We start from the raw sequence: 25,740 nt of genomic DNA, 5'->3' as shown, positions 1-25,740 counted from the left end.
AGACAGACAGACAGACAGACAGGCAGGCAGGCAGACAGACAGACTGTACAAAATGTACATGCATACATGCACACACACATGCACGCACTCGCACGTACACACACATACACACACGCACAATAACTAGATTTGCCTTCCTTGGGATGTCATTAACTTATCTTTATTATTCTATCATAACTGTCCATCAAAACATTATATACACATTGTAGCTAAGCTGACAGGCAGTGTAAAGAGGCACATGCACGCATCCAGAACAGTCCATCTATATTACAAAAAGGTTATTTAGACAACCAAACGACGAAATAAACAACAAGAATCCAACAGAAGAGTTAAAACATGACAAAACATATACAACCCAGAATCAAAAGGAAGGATTCAAGCACTAGCCAATATTACAGCATCTTCAAGACAATTTGTTATCAAAACATTTTTTTTTTTTTTACAAAGGCATTTGGTCTCTGTGTATCCAACGCTACCATCCTAAAACTCCCCCAAAAATGTCCGTCTCATTGCTTTGTAGAAATTCACCCAATCAATAAATAGCTCACATTATAAAAGGCAAAAAAATATCATAAGACTATTTTCAATAGTCTCCTAATATGGGTGAAATACTATTTGATGTTTATAATATATATATATATATATATATTCTCATATAACTTTTTCTTAAGACGTTGTTTGGAATAATCTCGTTAGAGCACTGGTGTTGCTCATCAGAGATTTGACTTAAAACGGGACACACACACAACCGAGACATTCTCTCTTGATCCTCTCTTTCGCTTTCCATTTTGGGGCCAGACTGACCCCAGTGACCATTCCCAGACCAGAACACCTTTTTACTGTCAGTGCAACACTCTCTCTTACAAAAGTGGGACACCTCTCATAGAGTCCTTTGTGAGTTGATAGAAAGACAATGAGGCTTTGGGGGGGGGGGGGGGGAGTAAGGATTAAACAAAAATAATATTTCCCAGTAAAAAAATTAAATAAAAAATGCAACTCCCTGCAATTATGAAAACTGTGGTCCGATAGTGTTCTATGTGACATGACCGTGGCTCAGTTCTCAATGGTACTTTGGCATGGTTTGGCAGTGGTGGGGAAAGTAACTAAGTACATTTACTCAAGTACAATTTCCAGGTGTTTGTACTTTACTCAAGTATTTTCAATTCTTCTCCACTACATTTGAAACCTTGAAACGGGACATCTCTGCAAATGAGCATGAGTTTACTTTTGTTCATACTAACATTTTGAATTCCGGACTTTTAACTTGTAACGGAGTAGTTCTACATTGCAGTATGGATACTTTTATGTAAGTAAAAAAAACTTTTGAGTACTTTTTCCCCACCACTGATGAAAACTGTGGATAGTGTTGGCTTTGCGGAGCATGTGACATGATGACCTCTCCTCAGGTCCTCAATGGTCCCGTTGGGTAATGCCATAATTGTCCTGAGTGGACTGATGAATTATACTGCAGGGTCCAAACGGCAATATTGACCACGGATCATCTGCCTCTCCACGGCCAGACGCAGCCAGCCAGCAGCGACATTGAGGAAGTTCAGGTTATCACTCACAAGGAGAAAGGCAGTGATTGGAAGAGCAAGATGTTTTGTGTGTGAGTGTGTGTGTGTGTGTGTGTGTGTCTGTGTGTGAGAGAGAGAGACGTGTGTGTCAGTGTGTGTGTTTGTGTGTTTGTGTGGGCACTTCTACACAGTCGCGTCACGAAGATGACTAATGTCGCTCGCGGCAGGAGTCTCTTCCTGGTTTTTAGACAGCTGGTGGATGGAAATGAAGCTCCACCCACACTGCAACTAGCAGCGTCGGCCAGAAAACCGGAAAAGCTTTGCCGACGCTGCTAGTTGCAGCGTGGGTGGAGCTTCTTTTCCATCCACCAGCTGTCTAAAAACCAGGAAGAGAATCTTCGTGACGCGACTGTGTGGATGCAGTGTCTGTGTGTGTGTGTGTGTGTGTGTGTGTGTGTGTTGGCTGGCGCCCTCTAGAGGTAGTCCAGCTCCAGTGCATGGCTCAGAGCCTCCAGGTCAGCCCGACATGACACCCTCCAGAATGGCATATTTTTCTGAAAAGAAAAAAAAAAAGAAAAGAAAAAAATCACCAAAACCGTTCTAATGTGAAACACTCTGAATCGTTGTCTGAGGAGGAGGGCAAACATAGAACTGGCAACCTTCGGTGATGCTCTGCAGATGCATGTTTCTGCCTGTGGTTAGAGGATGGGGGAAAATGGGCCTAAATCCATGCGGGTAACGTGGTGGCGTGTAAACATGCAAGCGTGATGGAAACAAGAAATACTGTCGGTCACGGCTTTCAGCATAACTCAGCCCCAATCTATAATGCCTGATCATAGCTGTCTGGGACGGTGACGTCTTTTAGTAAAGAGAATCGTCCAGAAAGAACCGTTTTTTTGTAATGCGTATAAAAATTAAAAATAGAACCGATTTGGTTCCTTTTTTTGTATCCTCTCAGTGTTAAATTGACATTTGAGAATTGTATTGAAAACATGAATTAAAAACACTATTCAAAGTTTTGTTACTGTAATTGCATGAAGATAATCAAAGGAAAAATCTAAGAAATTCCATAAATTAGAAAACAAATGTTTTTAAGAAGTAGTGAAAATAGCAGATCTACAAGCTTACAACGCGGCACTAGTTTGGGTCCCTTGGGGCAAACGTCCAATTTGTCTTTTGGGTCAAAAAGCTTAGGAACCACTGGTGTATATATAGCTACTGGATATCAGTCAGAGGAAGCTACAGTAGCATAAGGGTAACCGATTAGCTCGAGGTCTGTCTTTCAACATCTTAGGATTCCTGAGGGGGAAGATGTGGACAGATTTGTCTCTCTCTATATACCTTCTTGGCCACGGACTCCTCCTCCACTCCGTCTCCCACGACCACATACACGGCCCTCCGACCGAACCTCTGCGACACGCGCTCGAAGCAGCTCTCTTTCCCTGTAGGAGACAGACAAAACGGGGGGCGAAAACGAAAATAATATTAAAACAAGCAATGCTGGCACATTGAAGGGGTGGAGAGAATTACGGGGAGGAAATTGAATTGAGTCTACTTTCTCTAACTGCCCCCCCCCCCTCTCTAGCCTGGCATGACACAAGACTTGTATCACTGTGTAGATATTAGTCTGGAACTTTGGTGTGGAAGATTTACTTCCAAGGGGCTGTAAATACAAACAGATTCAAAATCTGTTTGTATTTACTGCACCAAAGTAAATACCAAAGTGCCAGACCTGTGGCAGATTTGTCCCCCCCCCTCTCTCTCTCTAATAGACTCAGGAGCTGTGTTGTGAGTTCTCACCCGTCTTGGTGGCGCTGTAGATGTTCTCTATGGGGAAGGCGGCGCCCAGTCCGTACAGCAGCACCTTGGAGAGGGCCGGTATGAGCTGCGTGGTGGTCACCAACACGTTGACACAGTTGGGCCTAGACACGGAGGGACAGGAGTTAATTACCACACGGCACGAGATAGAACTCCAGTAACTCTTTATTAATGAGACGTAGCTTGCAGAGTTAGTTCATTCAGACATACTCGAGGGGGTTCATGCCGTGCTCAAAGGCGCATACTATACTCAAGGGGTTAACATGCTGCATTACTATGTGGGCGTATAAGTGTGTGCAAGTCCCACACGTCATTCGCCGATGCGGCAGTCAGCTGACCAATTGGGCGGGCTACTTAAGCTCACTAGACTGCATGCTCTTCCTGCCTTCCTCTGCATATGGTTCCTGGTTGTATGTGATGTTTTCTCCCACCGCCACCCCAGCACCCATTTTAAGTAATCTAGTCGGTGTCAAATAATATCTATGAATTATCTTATACCGAATAAAGTTCCCTCTTGCTTCGCTGAACCCACTTCCTACATTTGCTATAATTCTCTTCCAATGATCATTTTCAATATCAACCCCCAAATCCTTCTGTCAAGTCAATTTGAGACTGTCGCATGTACTGTACAGTACCTTCCAGCAGTTCTTTTGACATTTTGTAATAAAAAAACAGATGTAGTACGAGCTTCATGTGGTCATTTTAGATATTCAACGGGTGCATTTTCAACAGGATCAAATGTACGACCCAGACAGTGTCTCATCTGCTGTCGGGAAGAAACCACCTATCTCCAAAATGTTCATTTTGCAGGAAATGAAAAGATATACATTTTTCAGGACATTTTTGAAAATTTAAAAACAAAGCAATACTGCCTCATCACAGTTGGTGTTGTGACTTTATATATTGTTAATTACTTGCACGAGAGGTAGTGGAGTTAGTTGCTTTAGTAGACAGTTTGAGTGTCCAGTGGAGTTAAGAGGTTTTGTCCAAAGCGTTTTTTTTTTGTACTACTTTCCATTGGTTCAATATTTTCGAAACAACACACAGACGTAAAGGGTGTTCAATAGCACTGATTTATGCACAAAAAAAATAAAAAGAATAATCAAATATGGAGTTAGGAGGTTTCCTCCCAACAGCAACGAATTATACTTTGTTAATCAAAACAAAATCCTTCCTTGGCTGCACAGTAACCACATCGACATTGTCTCACTCTAAGTCTATCACGCTAGCGTATCATTAGAGTTTTCTTGTTTTTCAGATGTGCAAAAATCAGTTTGGGTTACATATACACAGCCGGGGGGGGGGGGGGGGGGGGGGGGGGGGTTCGACTTGGCATCATCAAGTCAAGTGGAGCCTTCAGCACGGTAACAGTAACTGACCTTGAGTTGATGAGAGCCAGGGCCTTGAGCGCCTGAGTCAGCCACAAGTCCGTCAGAACCTCCATCTCTCTCCGTAGCTGGAGCCACTCCTCCCGCTTAGGGCTGCCCAGCAAACCTGGAATTGGTGGAAAAAAAGTACAACTTAACACGGAGCCCGCCAGAACCGAAGCCTACGTTTTCAAGGTTTTATATTCTTTAATGTTTTGATCCGATCACATCGGTAGCTGCCTCTCGTTAGCATAACTCAACTTAACTCAACTTTATTTATATAGCACATTTTACATGACCAGGTCAACCAAAGTGTTGTACAGGTTCAAAAGAAGCAACTGTCAAAGTGGGACAGTGGCCGCGGCTATTTTGAAGATGCGCGCGCATCCACTTGCACTCTATGTGCTGCTTTCAATGGCCTGTCTGTATCTCCAAATCAGCACAATGAATGTCGTTTCTGGTGAAAACAAGGTTTTTCAACGGCCGACAGCAGGCGCTATGATACTCGCAGTCTGTTTTTTACCACCACCGACCGAGAGAACAACAACCGGTCAAGACACAACACACAGCATTTTGTCATTGTAACATCCGGTTACGGATATTTGGCTCTTCAAAATAAGGGTTGCGCGCGATAAAACCTAAGTGCGTTTACTCAAGTACTGTGCTTAAAGGGCCACTTCACCCCTTTTCCAACCAGATCTTATTTTAATGATGTGTCATAGACACTGGGCTCACTTACTTCCTGGACTACATGTTGTCTCAGTAAGACAGCCCTCCCCCTATCCACAAGGAGGAGCAGTGGACCAAAGCATTATGGGAATTGTAGTCCAGGAAGGAAGTGAGCCCAGTGTCCATGACATCATGGAGCCCATGGACACTTTGAAATACAAAAATGACCCACATAAAAACCACAGGAAAGTGTTTCTTGCATGTCTCCCAAACATCATTAAATTTAGAGCTGGTTGCAAAAGGGGTGAAGTGGCCCTTTAAGCACAGTACATGAGTAAACACACTCAGTTACCACTGCCAATCACAGTGACATGCACACTTTGACCAATAGCACTTAGAAAACATCTAATAATAATAATAATGATAATAATAACTGCACTGAGACATCGTGAAGCCATGTTTTGAAGCTGACTCCATGTCTCTGGGTGGACAATATTCTCACATTAAGTGTCGTTTGCCAAAAAAGACCTCAAACACATGGTTTTCCAGCAGAGTTAAAACAGCCAGCTGTAATCAGCGGTGCCTGTGCTTGGCTCAGCCCATATAGCTTAGGGCTGTTTGGATCACTAAAGCCTCTACAAAGTAACCCCTGTGACTTTGTCGACTAAAATGACGAGCAATGCAGTGCGCCCTGTACTCTTATTGCACTTTTTAGTTTTTCGTGTTTCCCACACTGGGTCGGGGGTCCAATTGTGGGTCACGGACACATTTTTATTAGTAGTAGTGAAAATAGCCGATCTGCAAGCGCACAATGCGGCGCGAAGCAGCACATTGTGAGCTTGTAGATCTGCCATTTTCACTAGTTTGGGTCCCAGGGAGACATGGAACCAGTGCTCTATACCCTGCTTCGATCTGCACGCTTGCAACGCGTATTGGCAATATTGTCTAAATGACCTACAAGCATAATGATTGGCCAGACTGTTAACGCCAAAACAGCTTTCACCTGGATGCACTTACAGTAGTTGGTCTGTTTTCATGGAACAGATGTTCCAAAGGTTCACAAAGGTTCCAAAGGTTCACTCGTTTTTTATTTTGAGAGTTTTTGAGAGTTTTTTGGGGAAATGTAAAGTGCTAAATTCCACAAAATAACTAGTAGATTAGTACCAGGTTGCTGCTATGATTCCATGCAGCCGGACATCCAGTTTGTTGGACTTCAGTTCGTGCTAGTGAGGTGTCCCTCTGAAACCATAGCGGGGACCTTGCTGCTATATTTGACATCACTTTATACCATTAGAAATGTATAATAATAATAATAATAATAATAATAATACGTTACACCAGTGGTTCTCAAGACAACATAACCAAATACATTGTTGCTGTGGGGCAGAAAACGTACTACGTTACTTTACAACATAACCAAATATATTGTTGCTGTGGGGCAGAAAACGTACTACGTTACTTTACAACATAACCAAATATATTGTTGCTGTGGGGCAGAAAACGTACTACGTTACTTTACAACATAACCAAATATATTGTTGCTGTGGGGCAGAAAACGTACTACGTTACTTTAACAACATAACCAAATATATTGTTGCTGTGGGGCAGAAAACGTACTACGTTACTTTACAACATAACCAAATATATTGTTGCTGTGGGGCAGAAAACGTACTACGTTACTTTAACAACATAACCAAATATATTGTTGCTGTGGGGCAGAAAACTTACTACGTCACACTACACAGTGTCAGTGTTACACTAAAGCAAGGGTTCTCATGGTTTTTGGCTGGGGACCCCCCAAAATAATTTGCCGACCCCCAGAGGGGTCGAGAGGTTGAGAACGCCTGCACTAAAGTACAAAAACAGCAGACCTACAAGCTCAAACATCTGCTATTTTAGAAAAACCTTCTGACCATAATGAGGTTTGCACCCGACAGCAACGATATATTCATTTCGGAGGTCGTCTGTTTGAGAACCACCGATGAGCCACACAAACAAAGTTGTCATCATGACGTGAAGTGTAATAATAATCAAGAACCAAACCCACCCCCGATGTTGTTCTTGTAGCTGTTGTAGATCTCCTTTACTCGGCGGTATCGGAAGGCCAGTTTCCTCATCCAGTCCACCCCTCCGTGGACCCCGGAGCCCAGGCACAGGGAGCCGGCCCCGGCCGGGCTCTGGAAGCCGTCTGTCCCAAAGTTATACGTGCTGCAGGACGGAGGGAACGCAACGCAACGGAACAGAGTCAGCATGGGAATCACAACGGAACGGAACAGAGTCAGACTGGGAATCACAACGGAACGGAACAGAGTCAGCATGGGAATCACAACACAACGGAACAGAGTCAGACTGGGAATCACAACGGAACGGAACAGAGTCAGCATGGGAATCACAACACAACGGAACAGAGTCAGACTGGGAATCACAACGGAACGGAACAGAGTCAGACTGGGAATCACAACGCAACGGAACAGAGTCAGACTGGGAATCACAACGGAACGGAACAGAGTCAGCATGGGAATCACAATGGAACGGAACAGAGTCAGACTGGGAATCACAGCTGAACGGAACAGAGTCAGACTGGGAATCACAGCTGAACGGAACAGAGTCAGACTGGGAATCACAGCTGAACGGAACAGAGTCAGACTGGGAATCACAGCTGAACGGAACAGAGTCAGACTGGGAATCACAGCTGAACGGAACAGAGTCAGACTGGGAATCACAACGGAACGGAACAGAGTCAGACTGGGAATCACAACGGAACGGAACAGAGTCAGACTGGGAATCACAGCTGAACGGAACAGAGTCAGACTGGGAATCACAGCTGAACGGAACAGAGTCAGACTGGGAATCACAACGGAACGGAACAGAGTCAGACTGGGAATCACAACGGAACGGAACAGAGTCAGCATGGGAATCACAGCTGAACGGAACAGAGTCAGACTGGGAATCACAGCTGAACGGAACAGAGTCAGACTGGGAATCACAACGGAACGGAACAGAGTCAGACTGGGAATCACAACGGAACAGAACAGAGTCAGACTGGGAATCACAGCTGAACGGAACAGAGTCAGACTGGGAATCACAACGGAACGGAACAGAGTCAGACTGGGAATCACAGCTGAACGGAACAGAGTCAGACTGGGAATCACAGCTGAACGGAACAGAGTCAGACTGGGAATCACAACTGAGAGAAGAAAAAGAAAAAAGAAGAAAAAAGGAAAAAAGGGGGGGGGGATCAAAGTTTCTGCAATAAAATTCAATAAAAGAGAGAATTCACAGACCTAAGTTAGTATTGGTAACAATCAAGCTCTTTCTCAAATCACTTTGAAACCTCCACTAAAGACGTGCTTCAAAACGGTAGACAGAGAGCCACGATGATGAGCTCTGAAAGCACTCTGGAAATGCTATGATGTATGATCATATAACTATAAAACACGCACGCACGCATGCAGTGATCCCGCTATAACTCCTACTACTTAACTACTTGTCACGCAGTGACCCAGGAGAAGACAACAGGCCCTCCTATCACTGCATTGCAGTATTGATACTTTTACTTAAGTAAAACAATTGAGTACTTTTTCTACCACTGCCATTACTACAAGCGCGACGTCGCGGCGTGATGATGCGTCGTGAGCTTGTAGATCTGCCATTTTCGGCACACGCCACCGGGCATATATAAATGGCATAAATAAATGACGGTAGGCCTAGGCTGGCAATCCAGCCTGACAGCGTGTCGCGGGTTCGAGTCCCGATCCCAACGACCTTTGCTGCGTGTCTTCCCCCCCCCCATCTCTCTCCCCCTTTCCTGTCAACCTACTGTTAATCTGTCAATAAAGGCAAAACATCTCATGAACTGTGTACTTTTATTGTGTAGTTATGTTCCTAGTGTTTTCTGTCTGCTCCATTTGTTGATACCTGCCTCGTCTCACCTGTATGCATTGACAATTGTATTTCACCTGTGTCCTGTTTAGTCTCAGCCAATCGTGTGTTGATTGTAGTTATGTTGCACCTGTGTCTAGTCTATTTAAGCCTCCCAGTGTTCAGTGTTCCCTTGCCAGATTATAGTTCTTGTTACGTTGTGTTCCTGCCTGTGTATGTCCTGTTAGTTGTTAATAAATACTGGACTTTATCTGCCTGCCTGTCTGCCTGCCATGCTCTGCTTCTGGGTCCACACGCACTGTGACAAAAAGCCCCCAAATAATATCTTAAAATATAAATAAATGGCGGTAGTAGGAGGCTTAATTACCTCAGGTCCTGGCCGTTGTCGTCAGACGCCACGTCATCAATATGAACCTGGTCACATTCCTGGGAAATGAAAATGAAAGAGGATACATTAGACCGAGAGAGAGAGACGTGAGGGAGATCCGTTTCAGAGCTATAGGAGCTCTGTACGGGCAGGTCTCTCACTCTTTTAACAGCCTCCGGGAACGGAGTGGGACAGGGAGACGGACGGACGGACGGACGGCCACAGTTTCACATGCAAACCCCCCCCCCCCCCATTATCTCTAGGAGCCCAAATTACACTGTGCAATCCTCAGTGTCACTTTGACACTTTGACACAGGAATAGTCAAATCACAACTACTAAGATTCCATAGGATTTGCACGCAAAGAAGTGATTTAAAAATAGCTTGTAAAACGCTATTTAATGCTCTCGGACTAAGAGGATACACTAGGACATTCCTCCGGAAAGCTCACAATACCTTTTTAGAAGTAAGAGTGCGGGATCCAGGCCCCAAATTGGCCCTGATAAGCAGTTATTCCACACAGAGCAGACTAGCCAACAACAGAATAAAAAGGAATTTTGAGAACCGAACGGATGATCTTCTAAAAGATTATCGGCCTACAGAAAAAACAAAAATTATTATCTAGTACACAGCAAGCTAAAAGAAATCAACACACCAGCACGCCAGGGACCAGAATACTTCAAACCCAAACAATTAGTCAAAAATAGAACTACAAAACGCGTGTTGGAGATTAAACAACAAATAACAGCCAGAACCAGCAACTGCATTTATTTAATGTAAAAAATGTGGTTTACAATATGTCGGAGAAACGGGTAAAACAATAGCTACAAGGCTGGGACAACACAGATACAATATTAACAATGCAAAAAAGACAACCACAAGGTTGGTTCAACATTTCATGGCTCACGGCATTGAAGCTCTAAAAGGCGCTGGACTTCAACACAATCCCAACTGGACAGTAGGACAAAGACGTTTTAATGAAAAACAGTGGATTAAGAACCTCAACACGGATTTTCCTGGAGGCTTAAACATGCCTAAAATCTGATCTTGAATACAACAAAACTAAAAGTAAATCTAAAAGTGATTGGATCAGACTTCCTTCGGATACATGGCGAATGCATTAATTCCTTGCATTGTGCTACACATGTTGCGACCTTCGGTTTATCCCCAAAACATTTCAACTTTGTAAATGAGTGTGAGTCAGCCTGTCATAACAGGGTGTGTAGCATTGGTCCGACGTCCCACCTTACTAACCCTACCCCTAACCCTAAAACCAAACGTAACCCTAACCGACCACGTATGTGTCTTAACCGACCACATATGTGTCTTAACCAACCACGTATTTCTTAACCGACCACATATGAGTCTTAACCAACCACGTATGTCTTAACCGACCACGTATGAGTCTTAACCGACCATGTATGAGTCTTAACCAACCACATGTGTCTTAACCGACCACGTATGAGTCTTAACCGACCACATATGTGTCTTAACCGACCACATATGTGTATTAACCGACCACGTATGTCTTACGTGCAGTGCTGTTCCTCTCTGGGTCAATGCGGTCAGGGAAACACAGGGAACTAGAAAAAGTGCCCCTCGGGGCACAGGTCTCCACCAGGCCAGGTCAGGTTCTGGCCTCCTGGTGGCGCTATAATAAGCCAATGTGAAAAAGGTGCCATTTCTTGATGGCAATTCGATGATTTGAGACATGTGTTTCGCAAAAATCCACCTGTTGGTGGCGCCAATGTTAAAAAAAAGAAGAAAATGTAACAAAATGAATGTGAGTTAATGGGTAAAATCACTGGCATTCCACTGTGTACTTTATTGAAATCACATTGGTGTCTCTCACAATAGAGGCTAAGGGCCGATTCATAATCCTATTTTACCGCTGTAGTGCCGAAATTATTTCGGCTCGTCAGAAATTTTCAGCAGCCGACTTTAGGACGGTACCTGCCCCCCCCCCCCCCCCAAACCTCAAATGATGTCACATTGTAGGCGCGATTCATACTACGTCCTAAAGTCGGCTCTTCGGTGCTACTGAAAGTTTCTGTCAAGCCGAAATCATTTCGGCACTACAGCGGCAAAATAGTATGAATCGGCCCTAACACACAACACACATGATGTGTATCACACAAGTCATCATCCAATCCATGCAACCACCACTGCTCTCAGTCTGCACTTTAATATCAAGTCTGTGGTCTTTCAAATCTGTTATTCTCATTTGGCTCTTTCTGCCGTCTGCAGTCTACCCACCGACTGACGCTTTGAGCCTTTAGTCCAAATCCTACCAAATCAAAAAATAAGACACTTACCCACGCACACACACACCACACTGTATGTGTGACACGCACCCACATGCACAGGCACACGCACACGCACGCACACAAGTGATCCAGCTATAACTCCTACTACTGTACTACTTGTCACGCAGTGACCCAGGAGAAGACGACGGGCTCTCCTATCACCTTTCAGTTATAGTCTGAGACGACAGAGTTATAGACGCTACCTCATCACCCCCCCCCCCCCCCCCCCCCCACACGCACACACACACACACACACATAACCACCACTACTGTTCTCTCCATCTGCACCATATCAGTGTTGATTTCATCAACTAATGCTATGACGAAAAATGTTCGTCGGCTGCCTTTTTTCACGGACGAAAACTAAATGGAAACTATATGAAAACTAGGCTATGATGACTAAACCTAAGACTAAATACGTATATTGACAATTTCATCAACAAATAAAAACTAGACTAAAATGTTAGGATAAGAGATCCATTATAAGTCATTTTACATTTTGGTTGCATGCGGAAAATAGCAGATCTGCAAGCAAAAATATTTGTATACATTTTACTTTGTTCAGACTAGTCATAATTGGTCCGACAAATGTCAACCCACCTCATCTCCTAACCTAACCATAACCGCAAGCACGGGAGCAGACGCTAGTCCGCATGTCGGACTAATGCCCTGTCTGAATTACATGCGGTGCCCCTTTTACATTTTTAAGTACATTTTTAAGCCAATACTTTTGTACTTTTGCTCAAGTATTATATACAATAATTATTAATTCCGGACTTTTACTTGTAACGGAGAATTTCTATATTGCAGTATTGATACTGGGCTGCAATTATAACACCTGCGGTGCAGGGCTGCAGATATCCATTATTCTTTTCTTAGCTATTATTCTATTGGTGCTTAAAAATTCAAATAGATTATTAATTAATAACGGACTGTCCAAATAGCCCAAAATACCAGATATGGCTTCAACATGTGCATAATTACTGTATTTTACAGTTGTAACATCAACATGCTAAATGTGATCCCATGGGCACATTTATAGTATATTGCAGCAACAATGATGTTGAAATGCCCCTGATGTACTGTGAGATACTACTATTTAGTTCTACATTCACTGGACATTCACATTTATTGATAAGACTGTGCACATGTTCACTCATTCAGAGATCCTGTGCAGATAAGCTCATTCTTTTTTACTTTATTCTTGTTTGTACTGTAATTTAAGGTAGGTTCATTTAACCTTTTTCCCTTTATAGGGAAGGAGTAGAAGTATAGACTAGACTAAATTGTACTCAAGTACAGTACTCGAGTAAATTCAATTTCCACCGCTGCACAGGACATGGACAAGATAATTGAGCTGCAACAAGACTTGACATGAGTTTGTCAGCCCTGCTGTGGCCTAGCGAGATTTACTGAGCCTTGACAACAAAGAGGGGATAAAACGGGAGTTTGTAAATGGCTTTGCTGGCCGCCTTCCCTCTCCTACAGTACACGGCTTCCACTCCCATGTGACTAATTTCCCTCTTGGAGACACAGACAGACACGGCTATAATTACAGCACAAAGTGTCCTTGTTTTGTCTCTCTCTCTGTGTGTGTGTGTGTGTAATCCTTCTCTTTGTCAGAACAAAGCGCAGGAATGCAGAATAAAAAGCTTTTACATTGTCCCGCCACTGACAGGTATAGTAAAACTACACTTTAATAACCCATTGGAAGATTCCTAGAATACGCCTCCGTTTATTTTCTGGGCCATTCATATGTTAACTATTAAACATTTAGATTATTACTGTAGGTTCTGGAATGATCTACTGGTCACAGTGCAGATGTTCAGTAGCAGCCAACAATAGACTCCTATGCTTTATAATTTTCCTACTATTGAACTGTTTGCTATACTGAACTATTTCCTATACTACTATTGAACTATTTCCTATACTATTTCCTACTATTGAACAATACCCAAAACCTTTTCGGTGTCTCGCAGCCAACAATATAGCCAATCTACAAGCTCACATCGCATCACAGCGCAACGCATTGTGAGCTTGTACATTGGCTATTTCTTTTAGGTGCGAGACAAAATGCCAAACCAAGTGTCAATCAGGCATTTAGGGAAATGCTTGTAAAACAGCAACAACATGCATTTGGTGCCAGTTTTGGGGAAAACAGCCTGTAACAAGCCCCTTGCTATGCTGTTTACTATATTACCGTCAATGTTAGCACTGATATTCTCACATTGGTTACCAGTAGTTAAATGTACAATGTATGCACACATACTGTAGGAAAATAAAGCGGGTCAAAAATATTTATATTCAAAAGAATACTCCCAAGAAAGAATCATAATGCAAGATAATTTGCAAGATAATTTGCACAAAAGTCCAGTTCTACCTTACCGTCTTCTTTAAATTGTTTTTGGACGCATTAGGATACTCCTGTTTTCCCCTCGACATTGCCCACAGTTATTAACCTGGTAATGATCATAAAAGGTCTCATAATTATGCATTGAAAGGGGGGGGGGGGGGGGGAGCCTCATAGTCTTTGATTAAAAAGCTCACCTCGAGGTCATTGAAGAAGAGCCTAGAGTCTGCCAGATTGAAAATCATCTCTTCCATCCACAGACCCAGAGACACCGCCTTGGAAGAGTCCTGCAACGCAGACGCACATGCACACACACACACACACACACACACACACACCCACACACACACCACAACATTAATAACCTTTTCCAGCCCGCACTTATAACACTTACACTATATTTTATTTTCTGACAGTCAGTCATACACAAACAAGAGTGAGAACGGCTAGCGCTGTGAGCATGAAATTGCACGGCAATTTCAAACTAAACTAAAACTCAGCGTCTGTACGGCGTGTGTTGTAATTCTAAGCTTCGTGTTAAAGAAATCTCACAAACACATCCGCGTTTTCCTCTGTCAGTTCCATGATGCAAGACAATACGTGACAAGACGGCTTCATTATATAATACAAGACAATTTGAATCAGAGCAATCACGACTTGTGCACTTCCAGTGTTCCATTTGGCCTTGGGTAACTGGAGGAACTAAAACAGTTTGTTTGGCTCGTGGCCAGAGCTCGTTACAGAGGATTATGTGCGGCTCGCTCGCTATACGGTTTTGAGGGTTGCATGGTTTAGGATAAGAAACGAGATGTAATGACTGTAAAGGACTGAGCATGATGGCATGCACGAGTAGGCCGATATGTCTGCTGTTTACTGTGATGATGATGAGTCATCGTCATTATTCATGTCATTATTCTTTGCCCTGTCAGCTCCTCCGCTGCTGCTGCCAACAACTCCTCGTTTTTTTGGACTGACTGACTGACTGACTGACTGACTGACTGACGCTGCAAACAGGTTTCATCAGCACGAGAAGGAAGTGTGATTATTTATCTGTCAGTCATCGCCTGCCTTCTGCTCCGTCTTATCTGCACGCGGTCTGTCTTGTTGGTGGACTCTCCTTACCGTCTGTTTGTCTGCACTCCCTTTCTTTACACTCAGCAACACCTTTATATTTATGTAGCGTCTATTGTGCTATACTCAATATTTGCATTGTAGAAATACTTTGCTTTCGTTACAAGTAAAAGTCCAAAATGCACTTGAGTGATACCACACACACACACACACACACACACACACACACACACACACACACACACACACAGTACACACATATAAACACACAACATGCTTCTTGACATCGGAGGCCAATAATATCAGACATCCCTACAAAAAAGTAATCAATAGAATAATTACTAAGACAATAATCGATAGTTGGAGCCCTACTCTCAACACTGTGCCTCACTCTCTCTCTCTCTCTCTCTCTCTCTCTCTCTCTCTCTCTCTCTCTCGTTGAAAACTAAAACATATTCTGGTGTTGGATTACAACACCAACAACCCAACAACACTTGTTGTTTGATGTGCAAAGCATGAGCTTCGACTCAACAGGCAATGAACTGGGCTGGAGTTGGATAAACAATGTATTGTTTTCAATGCGGAAAAGCAAGTGTGCTGTGTGTGTGTGTGTGTGTGTGTGTATGTGTGTGTTGTTTTAATGGCACTAGGTGGTTCTTTGGCTGGCAGGAGTGAGGGGGACGTCAGCCAAAGGTGAGCGCCCGATTAGTGTGTCTGAAATGACATCCGGCCTGCCTGCCTCCTCTCCTCCCCGGTTCCAGCGAATGGTGGAAATGTGCTTTTTTTTGTTGGTAGGCCTATTAGGTGGTATAAAGGGGGAGTGTATAACAGGTAGAAACTTGGGGGGTGGGGGGGGGTATTAAAAGGTGTAAAAGGAGATGGGGTTGGAGGAGAGGGGTGGGGAGGAGAGGGGAGGGGAAACTTGGACGAGTAGGAGTACAAAGAGAGGAAAAAGTTAGGAAAAAAAAACCCTGCTCAGGGGGAGATGAATGTGTAGAGCATTGAGAGCTTACAAGGGCCTTCTTGTTTTATAATAATGGAGATAATCATCAACCGTAATCACTTTCCTAAGAAAGATTCCGGAGGGTGTTTCAACACGCTGACAGAAATAAAAGCAAGGTCCTGCGTCTTGCAGGTAATCCCGATGGCCGAGAATGGCATGGACAATAACCAAACATGGGGAAAGCAAGGGGGGGGGGGGGTACAGAAAAGAGGCAGAAGAAGGAAAAAAAACATCAAAACCATTCAAGTCCTCTGTATTGTTACGTAGGGGCGTGAGAAGCGTAAAGTTGCTCAGCAGAGGAACAGGGTGCAGAATGATAGATGAGATAAGGGAAGAGCTGCTACAAGGGGAATCAACTCCTGATGTTCCACCTCTGGCTCTCTCTCCAGAGCCGCCCAAAACAACTGTCTTTCAACGCGGCCATTAGTCTCGCCTTGCCCTCGATCTGCAAAGGCCCGACGTGCTTTAACGATACGATAGGCTCAAAACATTTGTTTATGGCCAAAGTTTAGCTGTTATCAGGCTGTCATGGGAAAACACGGCCCGGGCCTTTGACACTTGGACGAGAAAGAGAGAGAGAGAGAGAGAGAGAGAGAGAGAGTGAGAGAGTGAGAGAGAGAGATAGATAGAGAGTGAGAGAGAGTAGAGCGAAACCCGCTCCATAAAAAAAAACCAGAAAGAGATGAAGCTGTGATTTGTTTCAGGGATGAAATCTATGCCACAACAGCCCTGCCAAAAAAAAGGAAAAGAAAGAATATCTCGCATTATTGAGTGACAGCCAGAATAATAGCCCTCGTACTAGGGGTGAACGTTACGAGCTGTTAGATTTTGGGGGGGGGGGGGACAAAAGGACGGACGGACACAGTGCTTTGGTTGTAAGGCGACGTCGACGCTATTATCTGGGCCCGGGTTTGACGGGTCATAATCTGTTTTTCCGCTGCCGCCGATCACTCAAATTCCTTCGCCTGCGTGTTTTCCGAGTTTTTGAAGTCGGCGTCGTCTGTCCGCCTGAAAGCTGCTTGGTTTCCAGCAGCGGGGAGTCTGGGGTGGTGGGTGGAATCAGGAATCTTGGCATGTCAGTCACATTTCAACACATCCCCCCCCTCTCTCTCTCTCTCTCTCTCTCTCTCTCTGCCTCTCTCTCTCTCTCTCTCTCTCTTTCTCTCTCTCTCTCTGCCTCTCTCTATCTCTCTCTCTCTCTGCCTCTCTCTATCTCCACCGCTCCACAACAGGGGGAAGAAATTGGAAAAAGAAACAATGGCATGCACTGCTTGGCCCGGCGGATCCGAAATGGAGCGCCACTACTACCTTCCCCCAACCCCCCCCCCCCCTCGCGTCAACCTCACCGGGGGGACCGTGAGAATTCAAAACACGAGAGCGGAGCCAAAAACAAGAAGAAGAAAACCTCGCCGCTGTCCTTTTTTCCCCCTTGTCTCCGAAAGCCGGCCGGCCGACCGGCCGCCCGCACCCCGCACACCCCGTTACGTAAAGAAGCCCCCCCCCCCCCCCCCCCCCGCTTGGCTGTCCATCAAAACCGCGGGACGTCGGGGCAGCCAAACAAACCTGCCGGCAGCATTATGTAAAGAAACACGAGGGCAGAGAAGCAAAACAGCCACGGCGTGTGAAAACGTTGCATGGACCGAGGAGACCCGGGGGCGGGGTCACGTAACACAGCTCACACCGTCACCCCTCGGATGCTTAGCCAAATAAGCTACTCCGTGACAACCCGCGCGGGGGGTCGGGGGTTATCTGAGCGGGGCTGGGCGGGGGTCAGGGGTTATCTGAGCGGGGCTGCGGGGATATTAGGTTGGTCAAGTTGTAGTGATGGCGTCTTTTTGCATAGGGAGTGTGTTCACACCAGGGGTCATCAATGTGTCCGTACACTTTTTTCTTTTTTTACGCACCATTATAACGTTGTTTATTATTACAAGACCCAATTACTGAATGTCAAGTCTCCAGGTTTTCTTCAGAATATGCATGCCACTGATTTACTACGACACTATATGGCACATTAGGAGTCCAACTAGTACTAGTGTCATGAACTGTCTCATGCCATGACAACTAGTGGTTCTCACACGTTTTGGTGGAACCAAAAGGAACATTTGGTTCCATTTGAAGCTCTCAGAGTTACAGACCTGTAACTATCTGTGTTTCTAGTAATAGTATTGCCCATGTCCACTCCTTTGGTATGTCCGTCTGTAGCAAAAATGGAATTTTAACAAAAATGTCCACCACAAGCCAGGATGGCGATGAGCCCTGTTGCACACTGTGTAAGAAACTGGTAGTATCGTGTGTGTGTGTGTGTGTGTGTGTGTGTGTGTGTGTGTGTGGTTGTGTGTGTGTGTGTGTGTGTGTGTGTGTGTGTGTGTGTGGTTGTGTGTGTGTGTGTGTGTGTGTGTGTGTGTGTGTGTGTGCGTACGCACACGCACCAGACAGACAGACAGACAGACAGACAGACAGACAGACAGACAGACAGACAGACAGACAGACAGACAGACAGTCAGACAGACAGACAGACAGACAGACAGACAGACAGACAGACAGACAGCGCTTTTCATCACGAAGGAAGGAAATCAGAGGAAGAGGTGCCGTGCCGTGCCGTGCGTACCTTGCCAAATCGCGTGGAGAAGGTTCCCGTGAGAAGGGAGTGGAAAATGATGATGGTCTCGTCCAGGTCCCAGATAAACACGCGCTGCAATGAAATAAGAGAAACAGAACTTCAGGCTGACGATGCCTCTGTGTGTGTGTGTGCGTGTGTGTGTGTGTGTGTGTGTGTGTGTGCGTGCGCTCTCACGCGCGTGTGTGTGTGTGTGTGTGTACATGGAAGCCACGTGTACAGTGTGTGCACACGGTAAAAGAGTGTGTACACGTGTCACCTGTGATCCGTTACACTGAGGATTCTAGTGTGTGTGTGTGTGTGTGTGTGTGCGCGCGTGTGCGTGCGTGCGTGCATGTGTGAGTGCATGCGTGCGTGCGCGTGTGTGTGTATACGGTACCTCGATATCAGAGTCCAGCGGTGGAGCAGGGTCACTCACTCTCTTCCTCCCTCGCAGCTTGACCTCTGACCCCCGTCTGGCCGTCACGCCGTCCTCTTTACCCGGGGTGGGGGGGCTGGGGGGCGGTTGGTACTCCCCTGGGAACACACGCACACACACACACACACACACACACGCACACACACACACAATTAGAATCAACTATTGCACTGGTTCCCAAAAAGTTCCCAAACAGTGGGTTTTTTTTCTAAATTTGGTTTATTATTTCAAAACATTTGCAACAAAAAAAAACATCCCCCAAAGAAAGCAAAACTTTTCAGGAATTAAACAAAAAAATGCTATGATTTTTTTCAGTAACTTCATGAAGAAATAAAAGAAAAATCTAAGAAATTTCATAAAGTAGTGAAAATAGCCAATCTACAAGATTGGCTATTTTCACTAGTTTGGTTCCCGGGAGAAGGTCTAATTTCTGTTTTGCATCATGGGCTAAATCGTTTGGGAATCACTAAACTATTGAACCACAATACGTAAAGAAACCATTTACCCAAACAACAACAACACCACGCATATACCTTATTATTTTCCTCCTTCCTTACCCGTGTGTGACTCTGGACTGTGATTGGGCAGCATGGCGGGGTGCTCTGGGTGCTGATAGGCTAACGGGGCTGTGATGGAGGCGGGGCTGATGTTGCTACCGGTGAGGTAGGGGTTGTTGTAATGGTGGGAGTTGTAGTACGGAGAGTACTGACTCTGGCTGTAACTGGAGTACGCCGAGAAGTCCTGGCAACACAAAGGAGAGTTATTATTGAGTCAAATGAAAATAATCCATCATTTCAAATCAAAAGTGACATCATTAAAAAAAAGTGATATAGACATTGATTTAAAGGAGTGATATATGCTCTTATAAACTGGTATAACTGGTTTATTGATTGATTGGTTGATTGATTGTTTAATTGATTGATTGATTTACTACATTTAAAAAGGCATTTTTGTTTATTTTTATTTCATTACCATGCGTTGTTCTTGCTTACTGTAAATCGCTCTGGAGTAAGAGCGTCTGTTAAATGCCTAAATTGTAAATGGTAAATTAAGTTTTTTAGAGATAATGAATGATTACACAAAGGACTCAAAGCTGTACTCACTGTACACACAATCCTATTGTACATTATGCATGCAATTAAAAGTCAATAAATCATACGTTAAACGACACCAAAACTAATAGCTTCCCAATTATGACGATGAAAGCAGTCAGACTGGATGAAGCTGTATTGTCTTGGCATTAGAAACAAATACTGCGACGTGAGGTTATAAGTACTGACTTGTTGAGCAGGGTTTGAACGGGGTTGAGGCGGCGATCGCGTTGGTGCCTTGAAAAATTCCAGACGAGATACCGGCACCTGAGATACAAGCAGAGCAACCACATCAACACAGCTCTCAGAACACGTTGACACAAAAAACAAGGTAAAAATATCTTTGGGGGGGGGGGGGATAAGGGGCAAAATAAACAAGCTCCCAACTTTTGCCAATTAGTTAACTATGGCTGTATCTGTGGGATAGTTGAGTGAAGTGCTGCTGTATGTACAGTATGAAAGCCCCTGCGGACTCGAGGAGTTGGAGGTTGTGTGATTTATGGCAGAGACAGACAACAATACAGGTGGGAAAGTGTGCTGTGCAGCACCACTACTGTTCCTCCACTCCAGCACCACTACTGTTTCCTCCACTCCAGCACCACTACTGTTCCACCACTACTGTTCTCCCACTGTTGCTCAGGGACAGAGGCAGGGGCTGAAATCCCATAAGAGGGCACTTTTGGACAAAAATAGCGAAAATAGCAGATCTACAAGCTCACAACGAGAGCTTGTAGATCAGCTATTTTCGGTGGTGCAACCCAGCACTCTTTAGCTAGTGGAGATGCGGGCGTATAGTATACAACATGGATTTCTAAACAAATTTGTTCAATGCAAAATGCTGCGTTCAAGTTCAGGAGACTTCGGAGAGAAAGTAATTATCCTGAATGCTGCCTTCCGGCATGGCATGGAAGGAAAGTGGCATTTGCATTTCTTTCACCATGTAGTAGTAAATGCTGCATTCGTGGTCTTGAAAGGGCAGTTGTTTTACAGACGGGTAAAAGGGCAGGGGCCGAAGCCCCCTTTGATGTCCCTGCTGTTGCTGTTGTTGTGCACTCCATCAGTCTTATCAAGCCAAGGCTTGAACGTCTATCCTACCAGCAATACATACCGCTGCATTGTTGCTGTCTCCCTTTCCAGCTTGCAAACATTAATACAATTAATACATTTCTTTTAGGTATCACTTTCCTCGCCACTCACCCCTACACACATTGCTGCAAATAAACAATGTTGCTCTACTGTCCCCAATCTTATTAGGAAAATATGATTGACCAATGACTATTGATACCATGGAGTCCAGATGGACTGGAAATTGCGACTTGTGATGTGACTGACTTGAGACTTGCGTAAAATCAGCTCTGCTTGCTACCGTTGAAACACCCAGTCAGTACCCATCAGTTAGCAAGCTATTACTATTCATAACCTACTTCTTAAGCATTCGTTTTCATTAGATTCGATTTTTCTTTTAATTATTCATGAAATTACTTTGAAAAAATAATTTAATTTGTTTTTAATTGATGATTCTTTTTTAATATGAATAAAAAACAAAACGTAGGAAACCAAAAATAAGGGGACCCATACAAATGTGTCCGCGACCCACAAATGGGTCCCAAACATACCGTACGTGCATTACGCTATTCCTCTGTTGTTTATTCTTTTACCTATTCCTTCGCTCTCTCTAATGTTCCCATTTTGTCATTGTGTTTTCTAGTTCTCCTCTCTGTATCCGTGTCCGTCCTCGTGTTCCACGGTGAATGACAAACAGGAGAGTAATGACTAATGTGCGGTGGGAGAATTACCCAGAAGTCTCCCGGGACAACACAGCCAAACTTCAAAGAGCCCAGAGGTCTGTCGTGTAAACACACCCTCCACTGGCTCCCATGCATGGCCTCCATTTGGTTTGGGTTGTTCATAACGGTAGATGTGTTTGCATGTTTGAGTGTTTGTGCACGTGTGGAGAGAGTCTGAGTGGGCGTGCGTGCGTGTGTGTGTGTGTGCGTGCATATGTGTGTGTGTGTGTGTGTGTGTGTGTGTGTGTGTGTGTGTTAATCGTGTGTGTTCCTATTGTATCCGTATATTTTGTGTATTGCGCAGATCATGGTTGACTGGGAAACATTTGGAAATTGTACAAACATGCAGTTTTTGTGGCAGTTTGCTGCTGTTTGAAGTCTGCACCGTACAGTATGTACAGCTTAATGATTTATGCATAAAAATGTCCAACCATTTTCTCCAGCCCACACTACAATTTCCGAGCCCCTCCTGATGCCCAGCTTTGTGTGTGTGCGCGCACGCGTTCATTTTAGCGATGATTTGATTGGCTGAGCAAAGTGCATATTGAGGATTTAAAAAAGTAAAGGGCAGAAAAAAAGAAATCGAAGGCGCCAATTGTGATTGGACCGGAACGGCAGTTCCGATTGTTTGTGTGATTGGCCTGAATGTGATGATGTATGATGATAAGAGCGCCCTTTCCTTTTTTATTTATAATTTGTTTTGTTTTGTTGTTTAGCGAGTGTACTGGTTTGTATAAAAACGTAGATTAACTAGAAGCCGATAGATAATATTACATCCATTACGTGCATTTTGGTTCGATTTGTACACCCTCAGAGTAAAATTAACTATGGATTTGACCATCCTATCCAAATATGACAGCTACTACATACATAACCTGCCATACACCAACACATGTAAACAACTCATCACATGAGCTATCTGTCTATCCAGATGTGAAAATGACGTGCAGTGGAGAAAAGTAACTAAGTAGTTAACCTAAGTACTGTACTTAAGTGCAATTTTGAGGTAGTTGTACTTTAAGTGAGTATTTCCAATATCCCAATACTTTTACTTCTACTCCACTACCTCTCAGATCCAAATATTGCACTTTTTCTCCACTGCATTTATTTGACAGCTTTTGTTACTAGTTATTTTGTAGATTTGGATTATTATACTAGATCGGCTATTTTCAAAAGCTTTTGAAACTTTTCAAATGGGACACAATGCACAATGACTATTTTTCCTTTTGGTACTTTAAGTACATGTTGATGCCAATTTCTTTTGTACTTTTACTCAAGTACATTTTGAATTTTCTCACTTTTACTTGTAACGGAGTAGTTCTTCATTAGTATTATTCAGTATTCAGTATTATTGATACTTTTACGTAGTTTAAGTCAAACAATTGAGTACTTCCACTTCCACCACTGCAGATATGTGAAAATGAAGTGTGTCCTAAAAGCATCATAAGACCAGACTTCTCCCATGTCTTGTTCTCCTCCCTAGAGAGCCAAACGGTGCCCCCATTCCTCTGCCCTTTAAGTGTGCCTTCCTTCGTCTACTGCCAGCATTAAACCTGCTCACCCCTCCTTAAAACACACCTTAACCTATCCCCTCTCTTGCACAGGGGGTCAATTTCACGCTGCTTTGAAACCCATAAAGTCGCACCGAGCGAAGCATGCTTTGGGCGCCGAACGACTTGAGGAATGCGAAAAAAGCAGAAACGCATGCGCGTGCTCGCGCGGCCGGTGCGTGGGTACAAAGCCACACACACCACGCGCTCACATTTCGCATTTGAAGCCTTTATTTTGGCAAGAACGCTTGCCCATCTCTCCACCCTTTTTCAATCTCGTATTTCTTCACCTCTCTGCCACTTTCCGTGTGTCTCTCTCTCTCTCTCTCGCCCCTCTCGTTCATTCTGTGTCTTGTCTTATGTTTTCTTCCGTCTCCCCCTCTCTCTCTCTCTCTGTCTCTCACACGCACACACGCTGTGTTGTTGGTCTGAGTGGAGAAAGAGGGCCTGACCCCCAGAAATGAGGAGGGGTGGGGAGACGTCTGACGCCAGGAGCCCAGACCGCAGCTAATGTAGAACAGGTGGGGTTGAGAGGAGAGGAGAGGAGAGGAGAGGAGAGGAGAGGAGAGGAGAGGAGAGGAGTGGAGAGGAGAGGAGAGGAGAGGAGAGGAGAGGAGAGGAGAGGAGAGGAGAGGAGAGGAGAGGAGAGGAGAGGAGAGGAGAGGAGAGGAGAGGAGAGGAGAGGAGAGGAGAGGAGAGGAGAGGAGAGGAGAGGAGAGGAGAGGAGAGGAGAGGAGAGGAGAGGAGAGGAGAGGAGAGGAGGAGAGGATGCCCACCACTAGAATGCAAACAATGATGCTCCTGAATGTCACTAAAATAAAAGTGATTGTGCATCTCTGTGTACGTCCCTCTCCTTTTGCTCATGTGTGCATCCATGCGTGCATGCTGATCCGTGCTTATTCATGTACAGTACATGCATGACTAATGCATGCTAATGAATGTATGCTAATGGTGCATTTCGTCGATGTTAGATGGTAACCCGTAGGCTATGTCCTGTAAAATATCACATCTACAGGCTGACAACGTCTCTAACCCTGACCCTAGCACGTTGTGAGTTGGTAGATTGGCGGTGTTTTGCGTTGACACCGCCGTATTATGACAAAAGAAACCAGGGCAATTCATATTAGGGGAAAAAGATTTACAAGGCTGAAATATGGAGATACGACAGCTGCAGGCAGCGTGTACGTGTGTGTGAGCGTGCGTGTGTGGGACTGCCCGTGCGTTGAGCAGCTGTAGTGTATGTGTGTGTGAGCGTGCATGTGTGGGACTGACCGTGTGAGTGTGTGTGTGTGTGGGACTGACCGTGTGAGCGTGCATGTGTGGGACTGACCGTGTGAGCGTGCATGTGTGGGACTGACCGTGTGAGCGTGCATGTGTGTGTGACTGACCGTGTGAGCGTGCATGTGTGTGACTGACCGTGCGTAGAGCAGCGTGTACGTGTGAGCGTGCATGTGTGTGACTGACCGTGCGTAGAGTAGCTGTAGAGCGCTTGGCTGGAGGGAGTGCCGCTGAAGTTTGAGTAACCCAGTAATCCAGTCTGTCCGGGGGAGTGGCATAATCCTTCCTCCGTTTTAATATCTATACATATCGAGAGAGTCCACAGCTCAGTGGATGAGGTCATTTGTGCAACTCTATACAATCACAACTTTATACACTATGTCACATCACAGGCTTAAGCCACCTTATTTAACAAGATTATGATGTGTTCGTGTGCGACTGTTCGTGTGTGTGTGTGTGTGTGTGTGCATGCGTGCGTGTGTGCATTCGTGCGTGCGTGCATGCGTGCGTGGTTGGGTTAGTGATGGGTTAGGGTTAGAGTTAATGGATGATAGTGAAACAATCACATCACAAGATAACACATCACACCTGTGTGAAGTGAGGGGCGCTCTTATCATCGTACACATCATCATACATCATCTCATTCCCAG

At 44.6% G+C, this 25,740-nt stretch overlaps 1 protein-coding gene across 1 annotated transcript in view; it reads right to left on the bottom strand.

The window, feature by feature from the left end:
* Positions 1-1,882: 1,882 nt before the first annotated feature.
* eya2 (EYA transcriptional coactivator and phosphatase 2) overlaps positions 1,883-25,740 on the bottom strand; it is a 42,388-nt gene continuing 18,530 nt past the window's right edge. Inside the window, 13 exon segments of the mRNA XM_083771998.1 lie at positions 1,883-2,071; positions 2,859-2,959; positions 3,318-3,439; positions 4,715-4,829; positions 7,419-7,579; positions 9,621-9,679; positions 14,473-14,562; positions 18,958-19,041; positions 19,346-19,482; positions 19,942-20,125; positions 20,665-20,679; positions 20,681-20,742; positions 25,277-25,390. Coding sequence (XP_083628124.1) covers positions 1,991-2,071; positions 2,859-2,959; positions 3,318-3,439; positions 4,715-4,829; positions 7,419-7,579; positions 9,621-9,679; positions 14,473-14,562; positions 18,958-19,041; positions 19,346-19,482; positions 19,942-20,125; positions 20,665-20,679; positions 20,681-20,742; positions 25,277-25,390 — 1,325 coding nt within the window. The 3' untranslated portion in view covers positions 1,883-1,990.

The sequence above is a fragment of the Protomyctophum parallelum genome (genome assembly GCF_964188405.1).
Source record: "Protomyctophum parallelum genome assembly, chromosome: 8".
In the NCBI taxonomy this organism is placed as follows: Eukaryota; Metazoa; Chordata; class Actinopteri; order Myctophiformes; family Myctophidae; genus Protomyctophum; species Protomyctophum parallelum.
Note: the sequence above shows the minus strand (reverse complement) of the source record. Positions and strands in the feature narration are given on the sequence as shown.